At 35.0% G+C, this 23,820-nt stretch overlaps 4 protein-coding genes across 4 annotated transcripts; 3 read left to right on the top strand and 1 right to left on the bottom strand.

The window, feature by feature from the left end:
* The first annotated feature begins 35 nt into the window (after positions 1 to 35).
* LOC143461878 (dual specificity mitogen-activated protein kinase kinase 5-like) lies at positions 36 to 5,559 on the top strand. Its single transcript, XM_076959794.1, has 5 exons — positions 36 to 532; positions 829 to 1,544; positions 2,702 to 2,845; positions 2,948 to 3,246; positions 4,026 to 5,559. Exons 1-5 carry the CDS (start codon positions 407 to 409, stop codon positions 4,280 to 4,282), a joined length of 1,542 nt encoding a protein of 513 aa, XP_076815909.1. The 5' UTR covers positions 36 to 406; the 3' UTR covers positions 4,283 to 5,559.
* LOC143461879 (solute carrier family 22 member 18-like) lies at positions 5,538 to 10,305 on the top strand. The gene is made up of 7 exons (XM_076959795.1): positions 5,538 to 5,763; positions 6,235 to 6,332; positions 6,496 to 6,641; positions 6,884 to 7,125; positions 7,615 to 7,845; positions 8,561 to 8,789; positions 8,863 to 10,305. Exons 1-7 carry the CDS (start codon positions 5,662 to 5,664, stop codon positions 9,036 to 9,038), a joined length of 1,224 nt encoding a protein of 407 aa, XP_076815910.1. The 5' UTR covers positions 5,538 to 5,661; the 3' UTR covers positions 9,039 to 10,305.
* LOC143461880 (SKA complex subunit 1-like) lies at positions 10,295 to 13,342 on the bottom strand. Its single transcript, XM_076959796.1, has 5 exons — positions 13,032 to 13,342; positions 11,549 to 11,678; positions 11,091 to 11,205; positions 10,830 to 10,996; positions 10,295 to 10,581 (listed from the first exon to the last, which is right to left on the bottom strand). The coding sequence occupies exons 1-5, from the start codon at positions 13,287 to 13,289 to the stop codon at positions 10,412 to 10,414; spliced, it is 840 nt and encodes a 279-aa protein (XP_076815911.1). The 5' UTR covers positions 13,290 to 13,342; the 3' UTR covers positions 10,295 to 10,411.
* A 5,492-nt stretch (positions 13,343 to 18,834) lies between these two features.
* On the top strand, positions 18,835 to 22,891 carry LOC143463321 (phospholipase B1, membrane-associated-like). The gene is made up of 13 exons (XM_076961782.1): positions 18,835 to 18,950; positions 19,053 to 19,114; positions 19,290 to 19,377; positions 19,474 to 19,532; positions 19,736 to 19,847; positions 20,021 to 20,138; positions 20,263 to 20,314; positions 20,431 to 20,577; positions 20,847 to 21,032; positions 21,431 to 21,535; positions 21,759 to 21,854; positions 21,946 to 22,008; positions 22,223 to 22,891. The coding sequence occupies exons 1-13, from the start codon at positions 18,890 to 18,892 to the stop codon at positions 22,472 to 22,474; spliced, it is 1,401 nt and encodes a 466-aa protein (XP_076817897.1). The 5' UTR covers positions 18,835 to 18,889; the 3' UTR covers positions 22,475 to 22,891.
* Positions 22,892 to 23,820: the final 929 nt, after the last annotated feature.

Raw genomic sequence — 23,820 nt, 5'->3', positions numbered from 1 at the left:
CCCGATTTCATAACAAAACAAACATAGGCCCCAACTTGAAAGTATGGCAGTTTTGAATGAGCAATCGTGCGTGGAAGCACGCAAAATTTTGGTGTGATGACGTGTACTATAGCCATAATTTTTTGTTTATTTATTATAAATTAGCGTTCAGACAACTTGTTTTTGTTTGTTTATTTTTTATAAATCCCTAAATGGACGTGATGAGTCAAGAATTCGAGTCTCCTTTACTTTTATACCCCCATACCAGGATAATGAAATAAACCCAAATATTGTGCTTTTCCAAGAAAAGAATTTTTTTAAATTACGAATAACTTTTATATACATACAGACATATTTATAGTAGCCGATTTAGTTGTTGTTTGTTTGTGTCCCTGTGTATAGTTGTGTGAAATTGTTTTGATACGTTATGCAAAACTGGTCAGAGCCAAATCTAGTTATTCGTATTTGCTTCAATCCTGGTCACCAAGTCGACTGGAATGTACCATTTTCTAGACAGATTACATTTCAAGATGTTCTGGATGTAGTTTCACAGGTTTAAAGTCTTCTACTTATAAAACATATTTTGTATCTCAAATTTCTGAATTTTTTTAAGTATTTTGTGCATGGGTTGTAGGCTATAATCTTGCAAGATGACGGTTATTAAGTTAGCGACTTTATACTTTGTTTTTTGATGCAGTCTATTACTAATTTTTTGAATGATTGACTGTAGCTTTTGATTTGTAAAGATTATGTCTACATAAGTTATACCCAAGTAGTATCAACACATACCTTGACCCTATGAACCCATACACATAAACCCATGTTCATATTACTCATTTATATTTCCAGGCAAGCAATGGTCATTTGTTAGTGACTGCGTTTGAATACGAAGATGAAGATGGTGATCGCATTACCGTGAAAACTGATGATGAACTAAAAGCCATGCTTAGTTTTTACACCAATTCTCCTTTTGACAGTTCTTCTCATGGAGCCTTTATAAGTGACCCTATGATGGAATGCAATCAGATTCATTTAACTATTTATCCCAAAATTGCAAAACCATCAAGGAGGAGAAATGTTCATGATCTTAAAGTTGCGATTGCTCCTACAGCATCATCAATGCTTTTATCCAAAAACAGACCAGAATTGGCATCTTTTTCATCAAACCGACTTCCAAATGGGTTGTATGATACAAAAACTACAAACACGATGCAAAAACCTGCACCGTTTAGACAAGACCAAACAAATTTCAAAGTGCAACAAAACATGAATATATCTACATCACAAACTGGCGGCAATGTATTTTTGGATATGCAAAACCAAGTTAGACCCACTATCTCTAAAACTTGCATTAATATTATACAAGACTCATTAAGTTTTGAGCTTGGGCACTTTAGTAATGACACATTGCTTTTCTTGGAAACACTGGGCAATGGTAACAGCGGTGTGGTGCAAAAAGCCATCCACAAAGAATCGCAAACCATTACTGCTGTCAAGTCTATCACTGTGGATTTGACCGGTGAAGAACAGCGAAGGATATTGCAAGAGCTGGAAATTTTACGCAGGTTTATACCATTTCTTGAATGATTTAAATGCGTTGTGGTCTGGCCCATGCTTTTTGATGTTATTTGTCACCAACACACCCGATAGTTATTGATCGGTGTTATGACTATTTTTTATCAGAATGAAATGTACATTACAGTGAGACCTCATTAATCCGGCCCCCAATGAACCGGAATCCCCGCTATCCGACACAAAACTGCCGAGAATGGATTTCTTCCTATGCATTTTACCCCTTTAATCCGGAAACCCTGCTGTTCGACTCCAACACAAAAGTTTTGGAACAAATGTGCTAAATCAATAGCAATAAAATCCGATAAACCGGATTATTAACAGTTAAGCGAAAATGATTCACGATTGTCCTAATACAGTATGTAGTTAGTTGACTAAACAATAAGCCGATTATCTGCGCATAATAACGTTGCGGTCTTTATTGGTTCGTTGACGAACCTATTCGTTGTGGCAAGCCACTTTGACAGTTACAGCTGAGTAAGCCGCACAGCTTTTTAGTCATACTATGAAATACTGTACAGTATTTTAAAAACGAAAAAAATAAATTGTTCATCAACAGTAACAAACAACGCTTCCGCGGTCGCAAAAAAATACGTACAGTACATCGGTTGAGTGTGGCAATCTATTGAAGACATACTCCTGCAACTCAATCGTGCTATCAGCTTTTGATATCGCATTGCGCAAAGATTAGAAACAGGTCAAAGAAAGTTCAAGACTGCTGGTCCCGCCGGAATGCCTTGCCATGCAAGAGCGGTTGTCAAACCTATTTGTGGCCGCATGTTCGTCACTACTGGCTTAGAGCATTCGTCTTTAATACGGTGGTTCTGGGGTTCGACACTGGGTCGGATCATACAAAAAATATAATTATATTTTAGTTGCTGTCCAGCCAGAAACTCGGTACTTAGAATTGGAATAAGGTGCATACTGCGTTTTGAACACAGTACTGCATTTGCAAGATTGATTGATTTTTTAATTTCCGATAATCCGGATACCCCGCTAAACCGACATTTTTTGACGAAACGAAGTGGTCCGGATTAACGAGGTCTCACTGTATTTCGATATTAGAATCGTTGGGGTAGAGTGGAAATATATAGACATGCTATTTTCATACATTATTTCTGTATTTAAGTTGTTAAATGAACTGTTTCAGATGTAATGGATCTCCATATATAATAGCATTTTATGGTGCTTATTTTGATGAAAACAGAGTGCTGCTTTGCACAGAGTTCATGGATGGAGGATCCTTGGATCGATATGGAAAAATTCCTGATAATGTATTAAGAAATGTTGCATGGTATGGTATATGACGATCGATTTATTTTTGGGTGTTTAACAATTCTATTTTCCATCCACCTTTTATTCAGAAAATATGATATACATAAAATTTTTCGCTTAGTGCCATAACGTACGGATTGCAACATCTGTGGAGTCTTCGCATAATGCACAGAGATGTGAAGCCATCTAACATTTTGGTTAATACCAACGGATATATTAAACTCTGTGATTTTGGAGTGAGCACCCAGCTGGTGGATTCAATTGCACGGACATATGTTGGTACCAATGCTTATATGGCTCCAGAAAGAGTGATAGGGCATGACTACACCATTTACTCTGACGTTTGGAGCTTTGGCCTGTCTTTGTGTGAACTGGCAATAGGAAAATTTCCTTATCCTCAACTGCAAGCAAAACTTGCAGGTATGTAATATTTTTTATTACAACATTACAACAACAAACTGAAGGTGCTGTGAAGTTATTTTTAAAGTATTTTATTTGGTGTGATATAAAAACATTTGTTAGACCAGGGGTGTCAAACTCAATCGCACCAGGGGCCAAAACTCAAAACTTATTTAACGCCGCGGGCCGGTCAAGGATAAAACTTGATTGAACATTTCGTGACAAGAAACATGAGTTGGAACAGGCAGCGAAACAACACCAAATTTTTGATGTTTTTGACTGGGCTATTTTTGATTATTCTTCTCTTACATCAGTATGTTTCATTTTTCTCTTTGCAAAAGCATTAAAGAATTAACAAACAATAAAGAAAAAAGCAGCCCAGATTACAAGCGTTAGAATAAATCGATTTATTCTGTCGTATTGTGGGGCAACTGCTGTGCTGCTGTATTTTACGACTTGTTATAATCTTGTTTCTTGCTTGAAAAAAATAAGTTTTACTATACAATGATATCGCGGGCCAGAAATAGTTCTACGTATAAAATAGCATTGCGGGCCAAGTTTTAATGTAAAGCGGGCCGGATGTGGCCCGCGGGCCGGGAGTTTGACACGTATGTGTTAGACTAAGACTACTGCAGTAGGTGTACATTCAAAAGTATGGTATTTATATATCTGTATGGGCTGGGGAAAAATACGTAAAAATGCTATAGTTTAATTTACTTTCTCATGAGTAATCTCTAATTAAGTATTTGTGCTGTTTTCAGCACTCTAACATTTTTTGAATGCCGAAATGTTGTTTGCAGGGTCGAGAGGTGTTGTTCCCATGGAAGTGATGCAATGTATTGTCAATGAAGCAGCTCCTAGGTTACCGACACAATCAGTTTCACCCGACTTGTGTGACTTTGTGCAGTGCTGTTTGCAAAAAGAAGCGGAAAATCGACCATCACCCGACCAATTATGCAGGCATAAGTTGGTCACCTTAAACAGACAATCATCAGAAATTGATAATTTAGCTCTGGTTTCCAGTTGGATTACTGCAAAACTGCATGCTATATCTTAAAGGTCATGTTTACAAACATAGGTAGCTCTAGTTACACTGCTTATTATGTATAAAAAACTAAATGGAAGACATGGTAGATGCCAAAAATATCCTTAAAATAACTGGGCAATGTGGTGAATTGATGGAAAAGGATTTATCGGTATGCATATACCTAAGGAAATATAAGTGGACTGATGCAATTGAAATTAACTTTTTCCATTAAACTTTTCACTCTTTTTTAATTGTGGGAACATCTGTTCCCATTATTGTTTATTTTTAATATTTTCGAGTTTAGACGTGGTCCTTGTGTTTAGAATGGTACATCTTTAAATGTTCACAAGACAGGAATACTGCCAGCATTGTAGAATATTTTGTTCACTGGCCACCGTACTAAATGTACCTATCTTATATATGTACATGTAGTGTAGATTGCCAATATGCTGATTGTATATATCATTCAGGCATTCTCTTTATCATCTCACTATCAATATACTAGACAGAAGCTTTTTTATACTATCATATTTTTTTTATTAATAACATATGGCAGTAAAGTCAGTTCTTTTGTTATCACTCAGTAGGTTTAATGCATAATTTCATTTTTTTTGTCAATTTTCTCAATTCAGTATTAACTGTTCTGGCATATGCATGCTTAATTTCAATGCAATTCATGTTTGTTGATACTTGATAGTTATTAAAATCTATCCGTTGACTCAGATTTTAAAATTTTTCTCATAATGTAGTATCTATTTCCTTTGTGAGCTAGATTAAGAACTAAACACACTCGTAACCATTTTCTTAATCAGATATGGTACGACATCCTGCCACTCAACGAAAAGCGATATGTCATTTTTCATTTTGTTAAGTACTTACTAGTAAACTTGGAATTGATAATGTTCATTGTTACTGCTTTGTATGATTTTGATTGTTAAAGAAATGTCAGTCAATATTATTCAGGTTGACTCACATTGTGAATAACTTTTCTTGGAAAGTGCACTTTCATTTTTTGGACTGAATGATTTTTAATCGGTGAAATACTGTACCCATTTTGTGATGTGAGTGACAATTTAGCCTTGCATTGAATTGTCATATGGGTTCCAGGTGTTGCTTCATCTTTTATCTTGACCGTTTAGAGATAATCATGGTAAAATATGTGATTTGGTCATCTGAGTTTTATATGCATGATTTCATGCGCTTTATATTTCTTTGAGCTTATGTGTATTTGCACAGATTTTTGTACAATATCATTGTAAGCAAATATGAATTGTAAGAAAAATGCAATTTTCTCTTTTTCTTTGTAGTGCCTGCAGCGTTGCAGGAAATGCTATAAAAGCCAGATAACTGTACAACCAGGTTTATATGTAATTAGTTAATGCTGAGTTTTTTGCTTCAATTAACAAGAAATGGCAATGACAAAGAAAAATCCCAGTACTGTTGTGCTGCTGACTCATACAAACATCACACTCTATGCACTCTGCTTTTGGATTCAAGTTGGAACCTTGCCTGTGAGTAATAAAGAGCTGTCAAATCTTTTTGTTTAATATTGTTTACCTGTGCATTTTGTGGATACTTTTACATGACAAGTTTGGTCAAGTCATGACGTGTAGCCTATGCCAAGGGTCTGTAGTTGTGGAGTATTTTTAAGTGGTCGGTGGAATTATTTTTATTTCAAACATTATAACACTATTCTGCAACATTTTTGCTCTACTTACATACAGTATACATTATTGTTCTAGCGTTATCGGTCAAAAATTGTTTCTGTGCTTTTTTCTAATGTTACATAATAATCTGCTTAGCTGTTAACAGATATGAAAGTTAGTTTTAATTGTGTTGTAAGCGAGCACTATAAATGATTGGGAGCAAAACTGCTATTAACTAAGTAAAAGAGGTTTGCCAACACAAAAATTTAATAATCACTGGCCTAAGTCAAGTGCACAAAATCTGCAATTTTTCTAACACAGTTTGTCTTTTTTTAGTATCTCACCAAGAAACTTGATGTTAATCCAGTTACATTTGGCTATTTACAAACCACCTTTGCTGTTGTGCAACTGTTGGGTGGACCTATTTTTGGCAGGTAAGGTCAAAATTATATATGCAAAAAACTTATCTTATAGAATTGCTTAATCACTATATATTCGTATGTTTGACATTTCTAAGATATATTAGAAAGCAGTAATCAATAATTTACTTTATAAATTTTCTACTGATGTTTAATGATTTTCTGTACTTTGTTTCAGGTTTGGAGATTTGTTTGGAAATCGCATTGCATTAGCAATTGCATTTACATCGGCATTCCTAAGTTACTTTCTTTTGGGTGTCGCAAACACAGTATTTGTCATTTTTCTGTCAAGGTTGCCTTCTGTCTTCATGCATGCTATGCAAGGTAACCCATCCACAAAAAATTATATATAGATTTGTTTTTAATTGAAAATTTTCATATTTATTTATATATAGGAGGTAATGTTTTCGCTTAATTAATATTTTACTGTTTCACGATTGATGATCAATTAAATTTCCTATATATTGACTCAAGACTGCATAGCTCAAACACCGGTGACAAAAATATAATGATAGATACATTTATAAATGGGAATTTATAAATAAAAAGGAAATTTTTTACTGCAGGTGCACAAATGGTGATAACTGATATCACTGAGTCGAAATCTCGTTCTGATGCTCTTGGCAAATTGGGTCTTTCCTACGGCGTAGGCATGGTGCTGGGCCCTGTAATAGGTGGCTGGTGTACAACATACGCGAGTGAGCAAGTGGCTGCATTTGTTGCTGCACTTGGTTCTCTTCTGAGTATCGGTCTTGTACTTACATTCGTTCCACAAACCACAAAAACTGTGCATATGTCAGAAGAAAAGGTGACTGTATAAAAGATTTGTTTAAAATGTTGATTCCTTAATGTTTTGCTGAAGTGTGGTGTTGTGTAAACAATCTCGTTCATTTTCAACTGTCCGTTAATATGCTCAGAAATATAGTAACATCACTCGTGATATTGCCATATTTGTAAACATTTACTTAATGTATAAAAAAGGCCAGTTGATTTCAGCAAACTGCTTCCTGTGTTTTTCTGATGTCATATGCAATTTGAATGACTAAGTCACTAAATCTACGTAGAGTAAACAAAATGTATATTACAATTGATCTTTAACTAATCCAGTTTAAAATTGCTCTCTTTACACAAGCACCATTTCAACCAAACTGGATAACAATAATATATATAATTATCCTAACAACTTTGTCTCTATATGTTGTTATTACTGCGTTAGTCTGCCAGATCAACTATTAACAATATGCATATAGTACTGTATATGATCAGCCACAGGCCTGTTTTTTTTCATGATACACAGGAAGATGATTCAGACAAGAAAAAATCTTCAAATAAGCTGATTGACATAGACCTTTTTCTTTCTTTGGTTTGGAAGAACCCAGTCGCCAGGTATCTGTTGTTTATCAAGACTGTATCTGGTTTACCAATTGGGGTCCTGCATAGCATGTTCAGTATGGTGGCACTAAATCACTTCAAGCTGAGTGCAGCCGTTAATGGATATGTTCTGTCATACATTGGGGTAGTATCCATGGTAAGAAACTTGCCTCATTGTGTTTATATCTTATTATATCTCTTTATTTACTGTAGTTTGTGATTTATCACTTAAAATCAGCTATGTATAATGTCGTAAATTTTGGATAATGTCCATGAACTGGCACAATGATGTTTAGATAACTCACACCAACATATACGATACATGACCTACAAATTTTTCTAAGACAAACATTTTGTAACCTAAAAAAATGTGCAGGAAAATATTTCTTCTTGATTAATTATTATTAATTGCGAACATCCTGCGACATGACAATAAAATCCTAAGAATCATGTGCGTTGATGCTCGCATTTAGTATTGCAACTTAAAAATGGTGTGGCACATGCATTCTATGTTTAACATAAAACAAGACAAGCACTGAACGTTCTACAGTTAGCACAAGCAAACGTCACACTTTTTTGTTTGGTTTTTTGTTGTTTTATTTGGCATTGCCTGAATTTATTACTTTGCTGCTAACCAAAAGCGATATCTGAAGTATTACTTTGCAAAACCATCAGAAGAGGAATAAACATCTTTTCTGCTTTGCCCAACAGCATTAAAGCTATGTAGTGTCATTTCAGGGCGGGTGCTATACTACAACCGGTTTTAGGCACTTTTTTTAACTGACATACTTTGAGTCGAATTTTTTGCCTTGTAGAAACCTTTTAACTTTGTTTTATTCTCCACCAAATTCATTCATGGTTTAACATTTTAGATCACACAAGGCTTATTGATTGGCAGACTTACAAAGTATGGTTTTAATGACTGGACACTTATCAATGGATCAGTGGCATGCCTCTGCCTGTCATATGGGGCGCTGGCACTCTTTGTCAATGATCTTATTAGCTTTTGCATTGCACTGCTGCCAATGGTAGTAGCTGGAGCTGTGTTTTCTACAGTAGTGCAAGCAATGCTCACAAGAACTGTGAATGCAAATGACACCGGTAAGATCAATATCACTGAAGGTTTTAAAGTTTTTATACCTCTTTCTAGTTTGTTTTTTATATTTATGTGCAGGTTCAATAATTGGAATCAGTATGTCCGTGCATTCTCTTATTCGAAGTGTTTCCCCCACAATCGGTGGTTATATATTTCAATACTATGGCTTCGAATCATTTGGAATTTTAGGTGTTTTATGCAATGGCTTGCTTTTAGTTTATATTGCTATCTATGATAAACCGAAAACTAAGTAAATAGTGCTAGACTAGTTACACATCACATTCCATAAAAGCAGGAACTTCATTTCTACAAGGGAAATATCATAATAGAAATATCATAACTACTTGGTGTCAATAGCGATTATTACGTTTACCTGCAATAACCCGCTTTTCAGTAGTATTAGTACTCCCAAAATTTGGGGTAACTTATAGAAGCACGATTTTTCGTTGTAATTAATAAGTGTGTGATATGCGTGACCGCAACACGCAAAGCTTTTATCAAATACAGTGGAAGCTCAGAAATACGATCACCCTTGGGACCAGCAAATACTGCTCCCTTTACCGGGACGAGGCTTATTGGCATACCAAGGTTGGCCAACATTTCGTTGGGTGCGATCAACTGCTATGAAGATCGTCTCATGTGTCGAGTTGGCAGTAGAACGCTACTTGCCGTTATTCGCAGCACATGAAGAGCATATTACATAGCTATCGAATCATAGTCCGTTAAGTGTGACCGTTGTTCATTGTCACGTCATCAAGTCACTGGTTCTTTATAACTTTGCACAACAATTTTAGGCCAACTGAAGAAATCTTTGGGATTTGGGCGTGTTTAAAGTCATACTGCTAATTAAATGTATTCAATGTAAATTAAAATGACCAGAACTTATTACCTTTGTCGAGTTACTTAGAACTGTATACGCAGTAGGAATGAATTTCAGTGCTCAAATATGCGCCAGGGCAGTGATTATTTATATTACACAGTTAATGCAATAAATATTAAGTGAACTAATGTAGCGGAAAAACTTTGGCGATTAGCGGAATCGAAAAAAATGCGATAAGATAAGTGTCATGTAAGGATGTTGGAGCAACTGAAACCAGCTGAATAACCCACAAAAAATTCGTTTTAAAAATGTGTTAAAGGATATTACCGGTAGTTAAATGCACTCATCCAACGTTTGCGATCGATAGTGCGATGTGGTAAAGAAAACGAAGCAGTGACCACACACCGACTCGATAATTTCATGAAGGCGACGTCAAGTGGTCTTGAACTGAGCTCTCACTGTTTGTTTCTATGTAATACTGTAGATGGAGCAACGCCTTGCTCTAGTTTATGGTGTTTCCATTCTATGTAAACAATATTATGAAGACCACATACTCTGCTGACTGCTATGCCTGGCTTAAACATTGTATGCTTGTCTTTGCTATAATTCTTTTGCACTTTCTATAAACTTTTAATATTGCACGTATACAAACATTTGTTCTCAGCCGATGTGCAATTGTAAATACAATCATTAAAATAGTAGTGTTTATTGTTTAACAATATTCTCAAGAAGAAAGGGATATAATATGTTTCAGATAGCCCAACTACATTTGCAGTATATTCCAGCCTCACTGTCCTAATTCCACATTTAAACGCTGAGTATACAATAGCGAGTGAGATTTCCTTTGTGCATTTCTTTAACGCGACCAAGATGGCGCAGGATAAGAAAGACGTCATTTTTAGTTTTCTTCTTTGTCTTGAGCGTAGTTGTGAACTTGTAAATGTCATCATCGACAAAGAAAGTGCTATATGGCGTACCTATAATTAAGGAATATTAAAAATGTCAGAGACATGGTTAACATTAATGTAGCATAAAGGTTAGTCACATATTCTTTATAATATAAAGACTTACATTAACGTAAACTACTACTACATTGAATTAGGACTTTCTATTTCTGGCTTATTTTGTGGTAAGGCTTTAAATACAAAAATCAAGCTGGCCTTGTGTTCATTTTGGAGGTATATCATACTTTGAAATAAACATAAAACTTGATATGGTAGTTTACCTTTTACTTCTTTTGCTTGCTCTAAATACACAGCCCGCCTTTTTTCCTCCTTTAGTGAAAGAGTTTTACGGGGTCTGTTTAAGAATTCGTACTTTTTCGACAGCACTTTGTTTATTTCGTCAATGCCTGCATTTACGAGAACCAGGCTTAAATGGCCCTTTACGTACCTTCAAAATAAACAAATTATAAGCAAAAGTAATTGGATGTACCATGAGATATGATAAATTCATGAAGACTGAAAAGCTTTTATTTATTACTTACTTGGGCACAGTTTGTAATTGCTGTTCTGTCAAATGATTCAAGCTTGGTACAGCTTTGTGAGGTTTTGTTTGAGGTTTTTGCTTAACAGGAACTGGAGCATTCTCCTTATCTGCATCTAAACACCATATAAGATAACACAAAATTGATTATAAGCATGTAAATAATCACAAACAAGTTGTGTCCTTCTAAAGCATGAACAATAACAAATTTGTAATACAGGATTCCTATTTGTGTGATAAACTTTGAAATATTGATTGGTAGTTGGAAGTAGTTGATAGGTATATGATAATGAAATAACAATTAACTGAAAAATTGTTTTCATAAAAACACAATTTGATAGGTAAGACAGATTTACTAGCAGTTTTTGGCTTGTACCATTGATAGATTTTAGCTTATTGTTGGTTCATTGACAAAATTATGTGTTATGTGAAACCATAAACATGTTATAAACTTAGCACCTGTTTCATGACTTAAGTTTGGCGATGTAGGATTTGAGTTCGATATATTCAGTGGTGAAAAATTTTTCATTGCAAAAATCATCAGACGATCAATCTTCTTCTGCAGAGCGTGAATGTCATCCAGGTTCACCTTCGATCAGACAATAAAGTTACAAAAAAGATGAATAAAATTGCCATCAATTAAGGCATTGCAATAATAAGTCTATCCGTAAATCAATGGATACAAAACTAAAATATCCTCATTGGTAGTCATTGAAGTTAAAACCTTGAAATTTGATTGTGCAAGTGCAAGCAAAAAACTGTTATGATTGAACAACCCTGATCTATGGTCTCACCTACAGCTTCAATGAATTATTTTAGAATTAAGTCAGATTACTAAAATTATTATTAAACACTTTTCTTAGCGATGTATGCTAGTTTATTCTGTTAGAGTTAATCCCAGTGTTAGATGCAAATACATGAGACTACAAGTTTCCTATGTTAAACTGAATTTTGTCAATTTTAGACAGTAACATAATTTGACAGTTACAAGGGCTAAGATATGGAAGAATTCCTAAACTTTTCCTTCGTGCAAGGGTGTGTATATCTCCCCAACCACTTTTACAATTAAATTTTCACCTAAAAGGGTCGAATGGACAAGAAGTTTGAGGAACATTGTAATTTGTATGTATCAATATACCATAAAACACATTTCTGTTTGTTTATTAAAATATATATACAGTCAGACCTCGTTAATTCTGACCACTTTGTTTTGTCATAAAATGTCGGTTTAGCGGAAAGCGAAAAATCAATTAATCTTGCAAATGTAGCACCGTGTTAAAAAAGCAGTAAGCACCTTACTCAAATTCAAAGTATGCGTAGGAGTTTAAAGAGAGAAACTGCAACATTATTAAGCGTAGATAATTAAAATCGGCTATTGTTTTCGTCAACTAACTACTGTATCTAGGACAATCGCGAATCATTTTCGCTTCACTATTAATAATCCAGTTTATCGGATTTTATTGCTATTTATTTAGCACATTTGTTCCAAAACTTTTGTGTCGAAGTCGGACAGCGGGGTTTCCAAATTAAAGGGGTAAAACGCATAGGAAGAAATCCGTTCCCGGCAGTTTTGTGTTGGATAACGAAGATTCCGGTTGTTCGGGATTCGGATTAACGAGGTCTCACTGTACAACAAAATATCAAAGAACCTTTAACGCTATTTTCCCCAAATCCATAGGCTGATAAGGTTTACCATGCTTTACGTGCAGCTCTTTATCTGTATATTGATAAAACATTCAAAGCCCTTTGGCCCTGGAATAATTTGTGCTCTCCAAAAATGATAAAAGATTTAACACACTTCATAGTTAAAAATAACCTACCTGAGAATAACATCATCGCTTTAATTTAAACTTATAGAAGTCAGTTGAAAGAAGCACACTTACGTAAAACCACACGCACACAGTTTCTAGCCAAGCTTTTCAACACATTAGATAAAACAAACCTTAAAGCTACGAAGTTCTTCTTTCTGCTTGTCTAACAGGCACTGCATCTCTGAAAGCAGCCCTTTTAAACAAACAGTTTTTTTGTGCAGGTCGCAATAAATTGAACGCCCATCTTTGTGATGTAGCACATCACGAATCTCCAATCCATCTTCAACTTGCTGCATTAATCTTTCAAATTTAAGTACCAAGCATTCAAGGGTATCATTTGTAGTCGTCAGATTTTGCGATGTAGCAGGCAACATAAAGTTACTAGCCATAGCGATTTCGGAAACACCAAATTTAATGAAAATCTGTTATATATATATGATTATATGTTATACAAAAAACAATTCAATAATATCTTTGTCAGTAATCAGATATATACAAGTATTTTTAAATAAAAGTTTTACTCTAGCTTATTTGCCCTAACTTTACGCTAAAACTTAGAATAGATCTGCTTTAGATTGCATTGCATTGTAAAATGCATTTATTTGCAAAAAAGTGAAATGTTTAAAATTGTATGGCAGTGTCTATTTCACCGGCAGCAGGTTACTGGATTTGAAAACATCAATTTCAGTAAACAGCTAGTTGGCTACGCAATTGATATTTTCCTACTTTAATAATCAGCAGTCGATGAAGTACACATTAATTTTACCGACAGCCGGTTACCAAAGTGGTAAAATACCGATTTGATAAATGGCAATTAGCCGAGCCTGTGGATCGAAATATATGCTAATTTTAAATTTTAATTGACATACTAATTTTTTAAAGTCTAAAATAATCTCCTGACCCAAACTATCGCTTCTCATGGCTAAATTACTAGGCTAGGTTATGATTTGAAATATATGCTAACTTAAATGATATGGTAAACACTGTATGTCAAAAAATGAGATTTACTGTGATGTGTTTAGCAGCAAGTGCAGTGGAATAGTTGAAAATTACAATGCGTGGCAATGTCATCATTTATGAGGATTACTATTAATACTGGGTTATATATAATAATATTTATACGGTATAAATTATACCCCATTAAACTGGCAAATTTTGTCATATAACTGCGATTAATATCATCATGCTTTAAATCCATTTTACATTTTTACACACAAAAAAAATTATGCTTTTGATTTAAACACTATCATTTTTTGACTACGACTTGGCATTTACGAGGCTAAAATCACTGCTAGAAAATAGTGAAGAGCAAATAAAAGTGTGCTTGCAACACTGAAAGTCAGTGCATGATACCAGTAATAAATTTGACCTAATTTACAAGCCATGAAAACCAAAATTCTAAAATGTAGGCTACCATATGCTAAGCTTCATTTCATGCCAGACTTTGGATCTGTAGTTCTACACTCCTATGGCAGAGTCAAATATGAACAGACTGACCAAGGAGCTACCATTACATGTCATAACTTCCATTTTAATGCCTCATAAATACTTTCCAGAGTCGTAACCATGTCATCAAACAGGATTCGCAAGGCAAGTCATTCATTGTTAAAGACTCAAGTCAAGTCTTTTGAAAAAATTGAATAGAGTCAAGTCGAGTCATTTGACAAATAAAACTCAAGTCAAGTCAATTGATATATAAATGCAAAGCCATACAGAAAGCAAAAGCAACGTTTCCGTCAAGAAGACACCTTAAAACTTTGTTTCAAAAAATTTATTTCAATTTAGAACTGTGTTAATGTGTTTGTATGAATGGAAGAAAAAAATATTTTCCTTAATACTGAAATCTAATTCTAATCAACAAGGATCGACTCAACTTAAGTCTTTTAAGTAATTTTCTAGAAAGGGACTCAAGTTAAGCAAAGTCTTTGCAAAAAGTGACTCGAGTCGAGTCACTTGCTCAATGATTACGACTCTACTAATTCCCATTCAGGCCTTCATCATGAGAGTGCAAAACTAAGAGAGAATAAGGTCTCTTGTATTTTTGCACTCGTACATAAAGGCATATGGAATGAAGTAAATGGAAAGAAAGCCATGGAAAGAAGTTATTAAGTATGACTGGCTAGTAGAGAATAAGTTATGGGGTATGGTGTAATAATTTGTTGATAAGTGTAGGCTAATCGCTTCTGATATGAGAAAATAAAACTATCGATATAAAGGAAACCCAAAGCATCTCCTATTTTTAGAATGCTCTGACAACAGGCCAAGTGACAACGAATAAAATAAAACAGGGGTTATTTTGCGACCCACTAGGTTAAGACAATAAGTTAAATGCTGTAATGTAAATACCAGATCAGTGATATCATATGCAGAAGAGCCAAGCTGGAAACATGGTATTTTGTGATAATATTTTAAGAGTACAACACGTTGTAATTGGCCGGACTGGAGAGTATGGCAGTTTTCACCGAGATCTCAAGTCTGCTGAAGCAAAATTCCAGTGTGCAGGTGTGCAAGGAAGCAGCTGGTGTGCACTGCGACTTGTGGCCCAAGGCTGCCCGGCGTTTGTACAGGCAAGGTGCGGCCCTATGCCATAGAAATCAGGGAAAAATCAGTGTTTTCTTTTTTTTTTGAGACATCTGTTTTAAACACTTATTTTGCAGTACAAATCAGAGAAAAAGTTACTGTCTCCTTTTTTTCTGGAGACACCGGTTTGCCCTGGTGTGCTCTTGCCATACTCTGCAGTCTGGGTAATTGGAGTACAGTAAGCAGAAGTTTAAAATAGGCTATATCCCGGGCGTAGTTGTCATGCTTTCCACTACTGCAGAAAACCTGGAACAAAACAGCCAGCAGAAACTGAAACTGATGAACTATGTTCTATTGGGAAGTTTGTTTTCAATGCGCTGGACAAATACGCCAATCAATCTAATTCCAAAATGTGTACCACACCAACGCAAAACTTAGGGTATAATATCGTATACAAGGTATCAAAAAATTTGCGCATAGCCTAAGCCAGCTTTCTGCACCAGATAAATCCGGTGCATAATATAGACTTTCAAGTAGGGTGCCGGAACTGCAGAGTACGGCCAGTTTCAGCAAGAACTTCAGTGCATTAAACAACCAAAAATGACAAGTGCAATGCGCAAAATGTATAGTTGCAAACATAAGTGTACAACTACACAGTAACGTACACAGTTTGACTTATAAATGCATACTTTAAATCAATTAAAAATCGAGAACATAAAATTTCTTTCTAAGTCATTAAGTGCAAAATAACGCACTTAAGCTCATGAAAAGCGCCTATGTCAAATTCTGAAGTCTGGTAGGGTGCCAAGCCAACGTAACAGAGTACTTATAACATAACAAAATAGGAAAAAACAGCAGTTCTATGCCAGAAATTTGGTACATGGTTAGTTACGATAATCTTTCTTTTCGGACTGAGGAAAGTCTTTGCACTACTTAAACCTTGCTATGATTTCTTATCATCCCTCGAGCCGGGTCACCGAACTAGCCTTTGCGCAATTTCAGATTGTCAAACATTTTTTATATAGTATTTCCCGAATTTAGAACTGTCCACCAGATCTACTAAATAGGTGCAAGTGTTGTTAATGCCTTTGATAATGGTGTAGCACAACTGCATATGGGTATCGAACACGGAACACGAGTCGCATTTATTGTAAGGCCAGCGCTAGAACCACTCGAGTACCGAGTAGACAAAGCTTCTTATCGTAGCCTCCTCTGCAATTAAATTGCACAAAGCTGCAAACGCTGCACATAACTACACATACAACTGTACATAGCTGCAAAAAGTTGCACATTCATAAAATAGAAGGACCCCAAACGATAACTTTGCTCTATGGACTCTGTTGTTTATTTTTGGCGGTAAGACATGCATCAATGAGTTTTGCAACATATCAAGCGTGAATAAAATAAAGATACTTTTAAATTTGGGATGGGGTTGCAACTTTTTATGCCTAGCATTCCTACTGATGTACTGTATTAAATTATAAATTTTTATGATACGCTTTACATTTACAAAAATTCCAAATTAATTGCATCTTTGCGACCTAAATTTTAAGTTTTTTTAAAAAGCGTTGTGTAGTAATCAGGAAACAAAATGCTATGTGATGATGCAACATAATAATATAGGGGAGACCGGGGCTAGTTGGAAAACGGGGTTAGTTGAAAAATCGATGTTTCACTATTCCCCGAACATCTTTGTAAATCTTTACTGCCCTTTAGTGATTGACAACGATGTTATCTATTTGCCATGTTAATTTTATTGTTCTAAGAGCAGAAGCATAAGAGTGGCACACGTTTTTCTGTTTTTTATACTTTGAACTAAAAATCGAGATTGTTGGTAAATTTCGTGTAACATAGTGCTTTAGAGAGATAAGTGAAAGTTCATTAGTCTATATTGACCGTAGGTGCCATGGTACCAGAAAAGGCAGAGGCAATTAAATTACCTGGTTTAGTGGCTACATAAAAAGTAATTTTTCTCTCCCATGTGCATACGGGGTTAGTTGGAAAATTTTGAATGGGGTTAGTTGGAAAGTAAGACAATGCCAAAAAGCATGGCATTGTCTTACTCTCATTTCCACCCCACTGCTCTCATAAGCTGCAGCTGCTAGATAGGGTTGTTTATGGGCCTTTCAAGCGTTATTACAACAGCGCTTGTGACTGCTGGATGAAAGAAAACCGAGGAACAACAATAACTATTTATGACATCCCTGATATGGTAGGGAGAAGTTTCCCCAGAGCATTCACACCAGTAAACATAAAAATTTGTAAATGCTTGATAAATGCTTCAAAGTCTGACTCTGACAAAGTACCGCCGCCACTCTTATCAGATGAAGAGGACTGCTCAGACGGGAGTACAACAGACGATGAAGAAATGACAGAGGTTAATCAACCAAATGACATTAAAGAAGGTGAATTTGCACTGGTCAAATTTTCTGCAAGAAAAAGTGTGCAGTACTACGTTGGAGATGTAAGTGATGTTTTTGAAGATGGGGACGTAACCTTCAAATTTTTGAAGCGCTCCAATCACTTTAAATTAGCGAATGAGCGCCCCTAGTTTATTTTTCCTATGGACACTGACGAATCGGAATTCACTCAAAATTTAAAAGACATTGTATTCAAATTTCCTGTTCCTTTCAACAGAAGAGGAACGAAACGCTGTCAGCAGAGATTTATCTTCCCTGTTGACTTGTCGGGCTACAATCCACAATAGATTGATTGACATTCAAAGAACAGACACTTTTGAATACTGTATATAACAAATCGATGTATTTTCCAACTAACCCCGTGTGGTTTTCCAACAAGCCCCGGCGTCGGGGTTAGTTGGAAAACGTGACTGATGTCTGAAAAATTAAAGTTTGTGCGTAAACCTGTAACAATTTCTGTTCAGTCTTTTGTAATAAGTTGTAGATCATCGTAGTCATTATGCCAGACTAGATAAAGATTTCGAAAATCATTCTGAATTTTGGTGGTTTAAATTTTCCTAAAAATTTTTCCAACTAACCCCGGTCTTCCCTAAATACCTTTCATAAAAAAAAATTATGAAAGGAAAGGTATAACGATTTTATTGCCATCACATGTACACTCTGGAAAACAACAACAACAAAAAAGCAACTTACTTATTTAAAAACTCATAACGAAATTGTTGTAGCATGCACCAAACCGCAGCTCGTAAACTGATGTGAACAGTAAACCGCTCGTAAAATATTGCTAAAACAAATGAACATAAAAAATGAACACAACACTGCAGAAAGTTAATTGTTATTGAATGTTGCGGCCTCTAGCTAATCTCCAGTTTCGTTGGACAGACAGTAAACAGATTTTACAAAAGACAAAGACCCAAGGGCAAGAATTATAAAACAAAATGTCGTTTTTTGTATTTAACAATAAAAATTTGTTTTTAATATTGTGCATTTGATTAGAATAGGAAACTTTCAGGCAAACTTAAAGGAAAATATTTTAAATATTAAGCAACATGCAGCCTTTTACAGTGCTGTTAGCTTTTGCTGCTGTTTTCTTTGTGGAGGCAAATCAATGTAAGTGGTTACTGAATATCATTAAGGGTCATCTACACATACATGAAGTAGGCATACAATTTTTGTCTATGACATTTAAGGGATAAACTGACCTATTTTTAGATTATACTGATGAATGGGGAAGGTATGAATCAGAGATTTATAGAATTGTTGGAGATATGTCGGTAAGCTTCAAAAGCCGAAGTTGTAAAGTAGGCTTACAGCATACGGTTTTGTATCCTATCCTATCCTTTCGCAAAACTTACCCAACAGGAAAACGTAGTCCAAGTTATGTGGTTTCTTTTTATAAACACTTTTCAATTTTGTTCGGCCATTGTTCTTAAACTGTGTCATGATTAGGGGAAAGAATCGGTTGAATCGAACTCGTATTCAACAGGAATAAACGATTTCGGAATATCCTTTGAATATACACCAGAAAAGAAAACCGGTAATTTTAAGCACCCAAAAATTGGCCTTGTAACAATAAACTATAAATCTACTGTATATTAATTATTAACCGTAAACTGCGATCGTTTATTTGCAGTGCATAACCTACGACCAGAAGATATTGAAATCGTCGGAGCTTTGGGTGATTCCATTACGGTAAATATATATTAGTATTTTTAAAAGTTAGTGAGTTTCATTTGAGAAGTTATTTCCCGAACGTGATTCCACTTTAGCCACTTTATCGCTTCAGCTATTTAAAACAAAACAAACATTAAGTTATAACTTGAATTTGCTTTAAACTCATTTGACAAGCTATATATTATCTATTTCCTTTCTATAATAATCATGTCAACATGAAGGCTGGAACAGGAGAAAATGCAAATACGATCGCGGGAATTGCCATTCAATACAGGGGTTACGTATGGACGGCAGGTGGAGAAGAAAGCCTAGAAACATCCCTTACAATACCAAGTATGTATGATTGATGTATCCTGAGATTATTTCTGCACTTTATATGATTTTGTGAGTGACTCGCTTTCACGAACTTTTATTTATATCCAAGTTGTTTTATGTTTATTACATTCTGCATCACAATTTCCTCAAAGAGTATGCAGCAATGCTGTAGGCTATTATTATGCAAACAGACATTCTTCGCCAGTTCAACCCAAGCGTGAAAGGATATTCTATGGGTTTGGGGGTTGGATTTGCTCCAAGAGAAGATGAAGATTGGTTCAATGTTGCAATTCCTGGAGCGAGGGCAAAGTATTCTGCAAACAGCTAATTGCTTGAACATGACCTATTTATTTTCTCTATACTTACCGATTTTTTTGTGTAAATTAAATTTGGTTTTATTCTAAGCATTACATCAAACAGTTTAAAATTGCAGGGACATGACAAGCCAAGTAAACGAATTAATCAGGAGAATGAAAGCAGATAACGTAAGCTTGTTGCATAAATTATTCCGTGTAAATCGTCTTTCAGGAAGTTAGTTAGTTAGTAATTCGTAAGTCGTCTCAAAATTCTTTCATAAATATTAAGAAATTATTTTTGGCAGAAAACAAGCTTCGAGCATGACTGGAAACTTATCTCAATTTTTATTGGAGGCAATGACTTGTGTGCTCTTGACCGTGATCCCATTGGAGCGTCGCCAGAAGTGTACAGAGACGAAATAGAAGCAGCTCTTGATATCATGCACGAACATGTTAGTTAGCAAACCAACTAAATCAAAAGCTACGTGATTCTTTATTTACAGTACAAAAAAACAATAGGCTCTGAGTCAGAACCAAGCAATATGCAGCCACTTAGGTTAACTGGTGATTTGAACGAGTTTTACTGTAATCAGTATAGATCGTAACGGATTCAATGGTCCATCTAGGCCTATATCTGCAATATTTTTTTATTTAGGTTATAGTCTATAAAAAATAACTGAATTGGAAGTCCTGTTTTCTAATCGATATTTTGCTTATGCAGCTGCCCCGTGCTCTGGTTCAAATCATTCAGATCATGGAAATATATTTGCTGCCACAAGTGCCAGATGGTTACAATGCGAGTCAGTTCTGTCATATTTTTCAAAACCTGGCTTGTAGTCACGTGGTTGAATCTGTAAATGATCCAGAAGCACTGCAAATACTTAAGGAAAAAAATTGGGAATACCAGGTTAGCCTATATAGAATACGATTACTTATCTTGCACTTATATTCTAGTGATCCTAAATGTTTTGCCTGGTTTTGCTTTTTAATTTATATTGCCATCATTTCAACACAAACTCGTAAATAGCTTTGAATAGCGGTGCGTCTCACGAGATACGTGATTGAAAAAACCAAAACTTTGTTTTAAACCATTATAGATTTATCATAAAATTTTATGAGCATAAGTTACGATGCAACAAATACAATAAACCGTTTCGTGACAACCGTTGTTCAAACTATGAAGTTGACTACGTTATTACTAACAAACGATTTGTTTGCTTATTTGGTAAACTTTTATGACTTATGCTTGTGCTGTTTGAGTTTTACTCCAATAATTGAGCTATCATGTGACATTTTTATCTCCAGAGGCTGGTTTCCGAGCTTGTTTCAAGTGGAAAATATGACACAAAGGATGACTTTACGATAGTACTTCAACCATTTTTCGAAGAAACAGTGTTGCCTTATACAGAGGTATTCGGTAAACTAGCATTTTTGTCAAACTTGTACTTTGTCGCAACTATATGTCAAACATACCAAAACAAAGCGGTTTTAAGAAATGACTTACAATTTAACATGCAATATCTTATTTTACTCGGTCAAGTTTATTATATTTTTTGGTATATAATAGAGCTGACAATGCATTAAAAGTGGTATATCTTAAATCCGGCACATTTATGGTTTAACGATTTTTCAGGATGGTCTTGTCGACGCCACCTTTTTTGCCCCGGATTGCTTTCACTTCAGCTCGAAAGGTCACGCAATGGGCGCTCTTAATTTATGGAACAACATGGTCTGTTTTATTGTTTGGCTTGAATTTATTATTGACTTTATCTGACAAACAAACCGCACAAAATGCAATGAATTGTATTTACTGAACGCAGATGGAACCAGTTGGAGAGAAGACGACAGTATGGGAAGTCACCGACCTAAAATGTCCAAGCAAAGTAATTTATATTATTTATAGCTTCATACTGAAAAATGTCCATAAAACAAATTAATTGTTTTGCCAAGTAAAGCAATTATTATCATTTACATGAAATTAAGCAGTGTAAGACGGAAAACGTGTATGAAAAATGCTTAAGCTGCAGGTCAATAGTTTAAATCTTGTTATAAAAAGTATTCCAATTTTTACAATAACTGTTTCTTTACCACGTGCAGGAACAACCTTATATTCATACTCGCATGAACCATCTCGCATCGTCTCCCGCTCCTTCAACAACAGTTAAAACAACAATTGCAATAAGCACATGTCCGGAACTTACTTGTAAATCGGTGCCAGATTGGGCTATTGGAGTCATCTGTGCGTTGGCTGTTCTTGCAGCCTTATTCCTCGTTGCTTTCATTGTCGTTGGACAGAGTGAACCACCAAACTCGAAGATAAATGCTAAATGCCAGTCTTATGATTTCTGATTTGATTTTATTCTGTCTTCTAAATACCGTTTGAAGTTGAATGTTTTGATTATTCATTGCCTGACAAACTCAAAACTCATTGAAGTTTAAGCATAGTAGTCTACAGCTTTTTTCATTAAACAACTATAGTTTAGGTTTAGGAGAAAAACCACAAGATCTTCTTTGCGTTAATTGTTATATTCTTATTCCTACAAGCAAACTGCGTTAATTATATGGCCATGATTTTTAACGCTGATTTTTCATTTTTTGTTGCTTATTTGGCTGCGCAAGTCACTAAATTCGTTAATTTAATATCGTGTGCAATAATAGTTGATATATATTTCATGGATATTTTATTTCAAGAACATAACATGTATGTACAAATCAATCAAACAATAACAACTTTATATCTGAGAATAAAATATAAATTTGATAGTAGGTGATAGTAGTTTATTCCACGATTCTCTGTTACGTTTGGCATGAAGACGTGCTTTTGTCAAAACATGGTTTATAGGCCTACAATAGAGGTGAGCAAACTTATGCAATTTGGATAGAGCCAGATTTATAAAATTACAGATAGCAGATAGCCATTAAATCTATATATTTGTGCTGTGAATGCAAATAGCTTACTATAATAAATCAGTGTTTTTAAAACTTTTTTGCCCCAGGCCCCATTTTTGATTTCAAAAAAGTTGTACACGTCACCATCAGTGGCATATAGACTGCGTTTAAGCCAAGGGGCGACCAAACGTTTTTAAAAGTTGAGTCCATAATTTCAGCATATGCCCAAAAGGTACCTCGCCCAAAATGCACCAAGTGCAAACATTTTCGATTTTTATGGCTCAAAAACGGCTCTAGAACGCCCCAAAATGAAATTGAATCTCACATTTATGCGTACAATAGTAAGCTATATTTATCATGTACAATTTTAAAACACCGTATATAGTTATATACCCGGTTATTGTACGTTTTTGTATTATTGTGCCATTGTACGGATTAAAACTTCGGTATTTTTGTTTTCAGTTATTTGTTGATGTCATCTTCTTCGTTTTGTAGTGTTTTTAAGGATATTAACTTAAAATTACATACTGTAGTTTTAAAAACGCTTCAAAATACAACAAAGTTTAGTTTTGAGATAAAAACTGTTCACTATTAAATTGAAATATTGTAGAATGTAGATCAACAAACCAAAGGTCGAGGAGCCGCAGTTTGTCCACCATTGGCCTACAACTTGCAAGTGATACAAACTATATATCCTAGTTTATTAGAAATAGGCCACATATACTATTTTGGGTGTCTTAGATTGGGATTACTTTCTTCGTGAAACACCAGTTTACAAAACAGTTAATTATTTGTAATATTTTGCC

The sequence above is a fragment of the Clavelina lepadiformis genome, chromosome 6 (assembly GCF_947623445.1).
Source record: "Clavelina lepadiformis chromosome 6, kaClaLepa1.1, whole genome shotgun sequence".
NCBI lineage: Eukaryota > Metazoa > Chordata > Ascidiacea > Aplousobranchia > Clavelinidae > Clavelina > Clavelina lepadiformis.
This window is presented reverse-complemented; position numbering and strand designations above follow the sequence as displayed.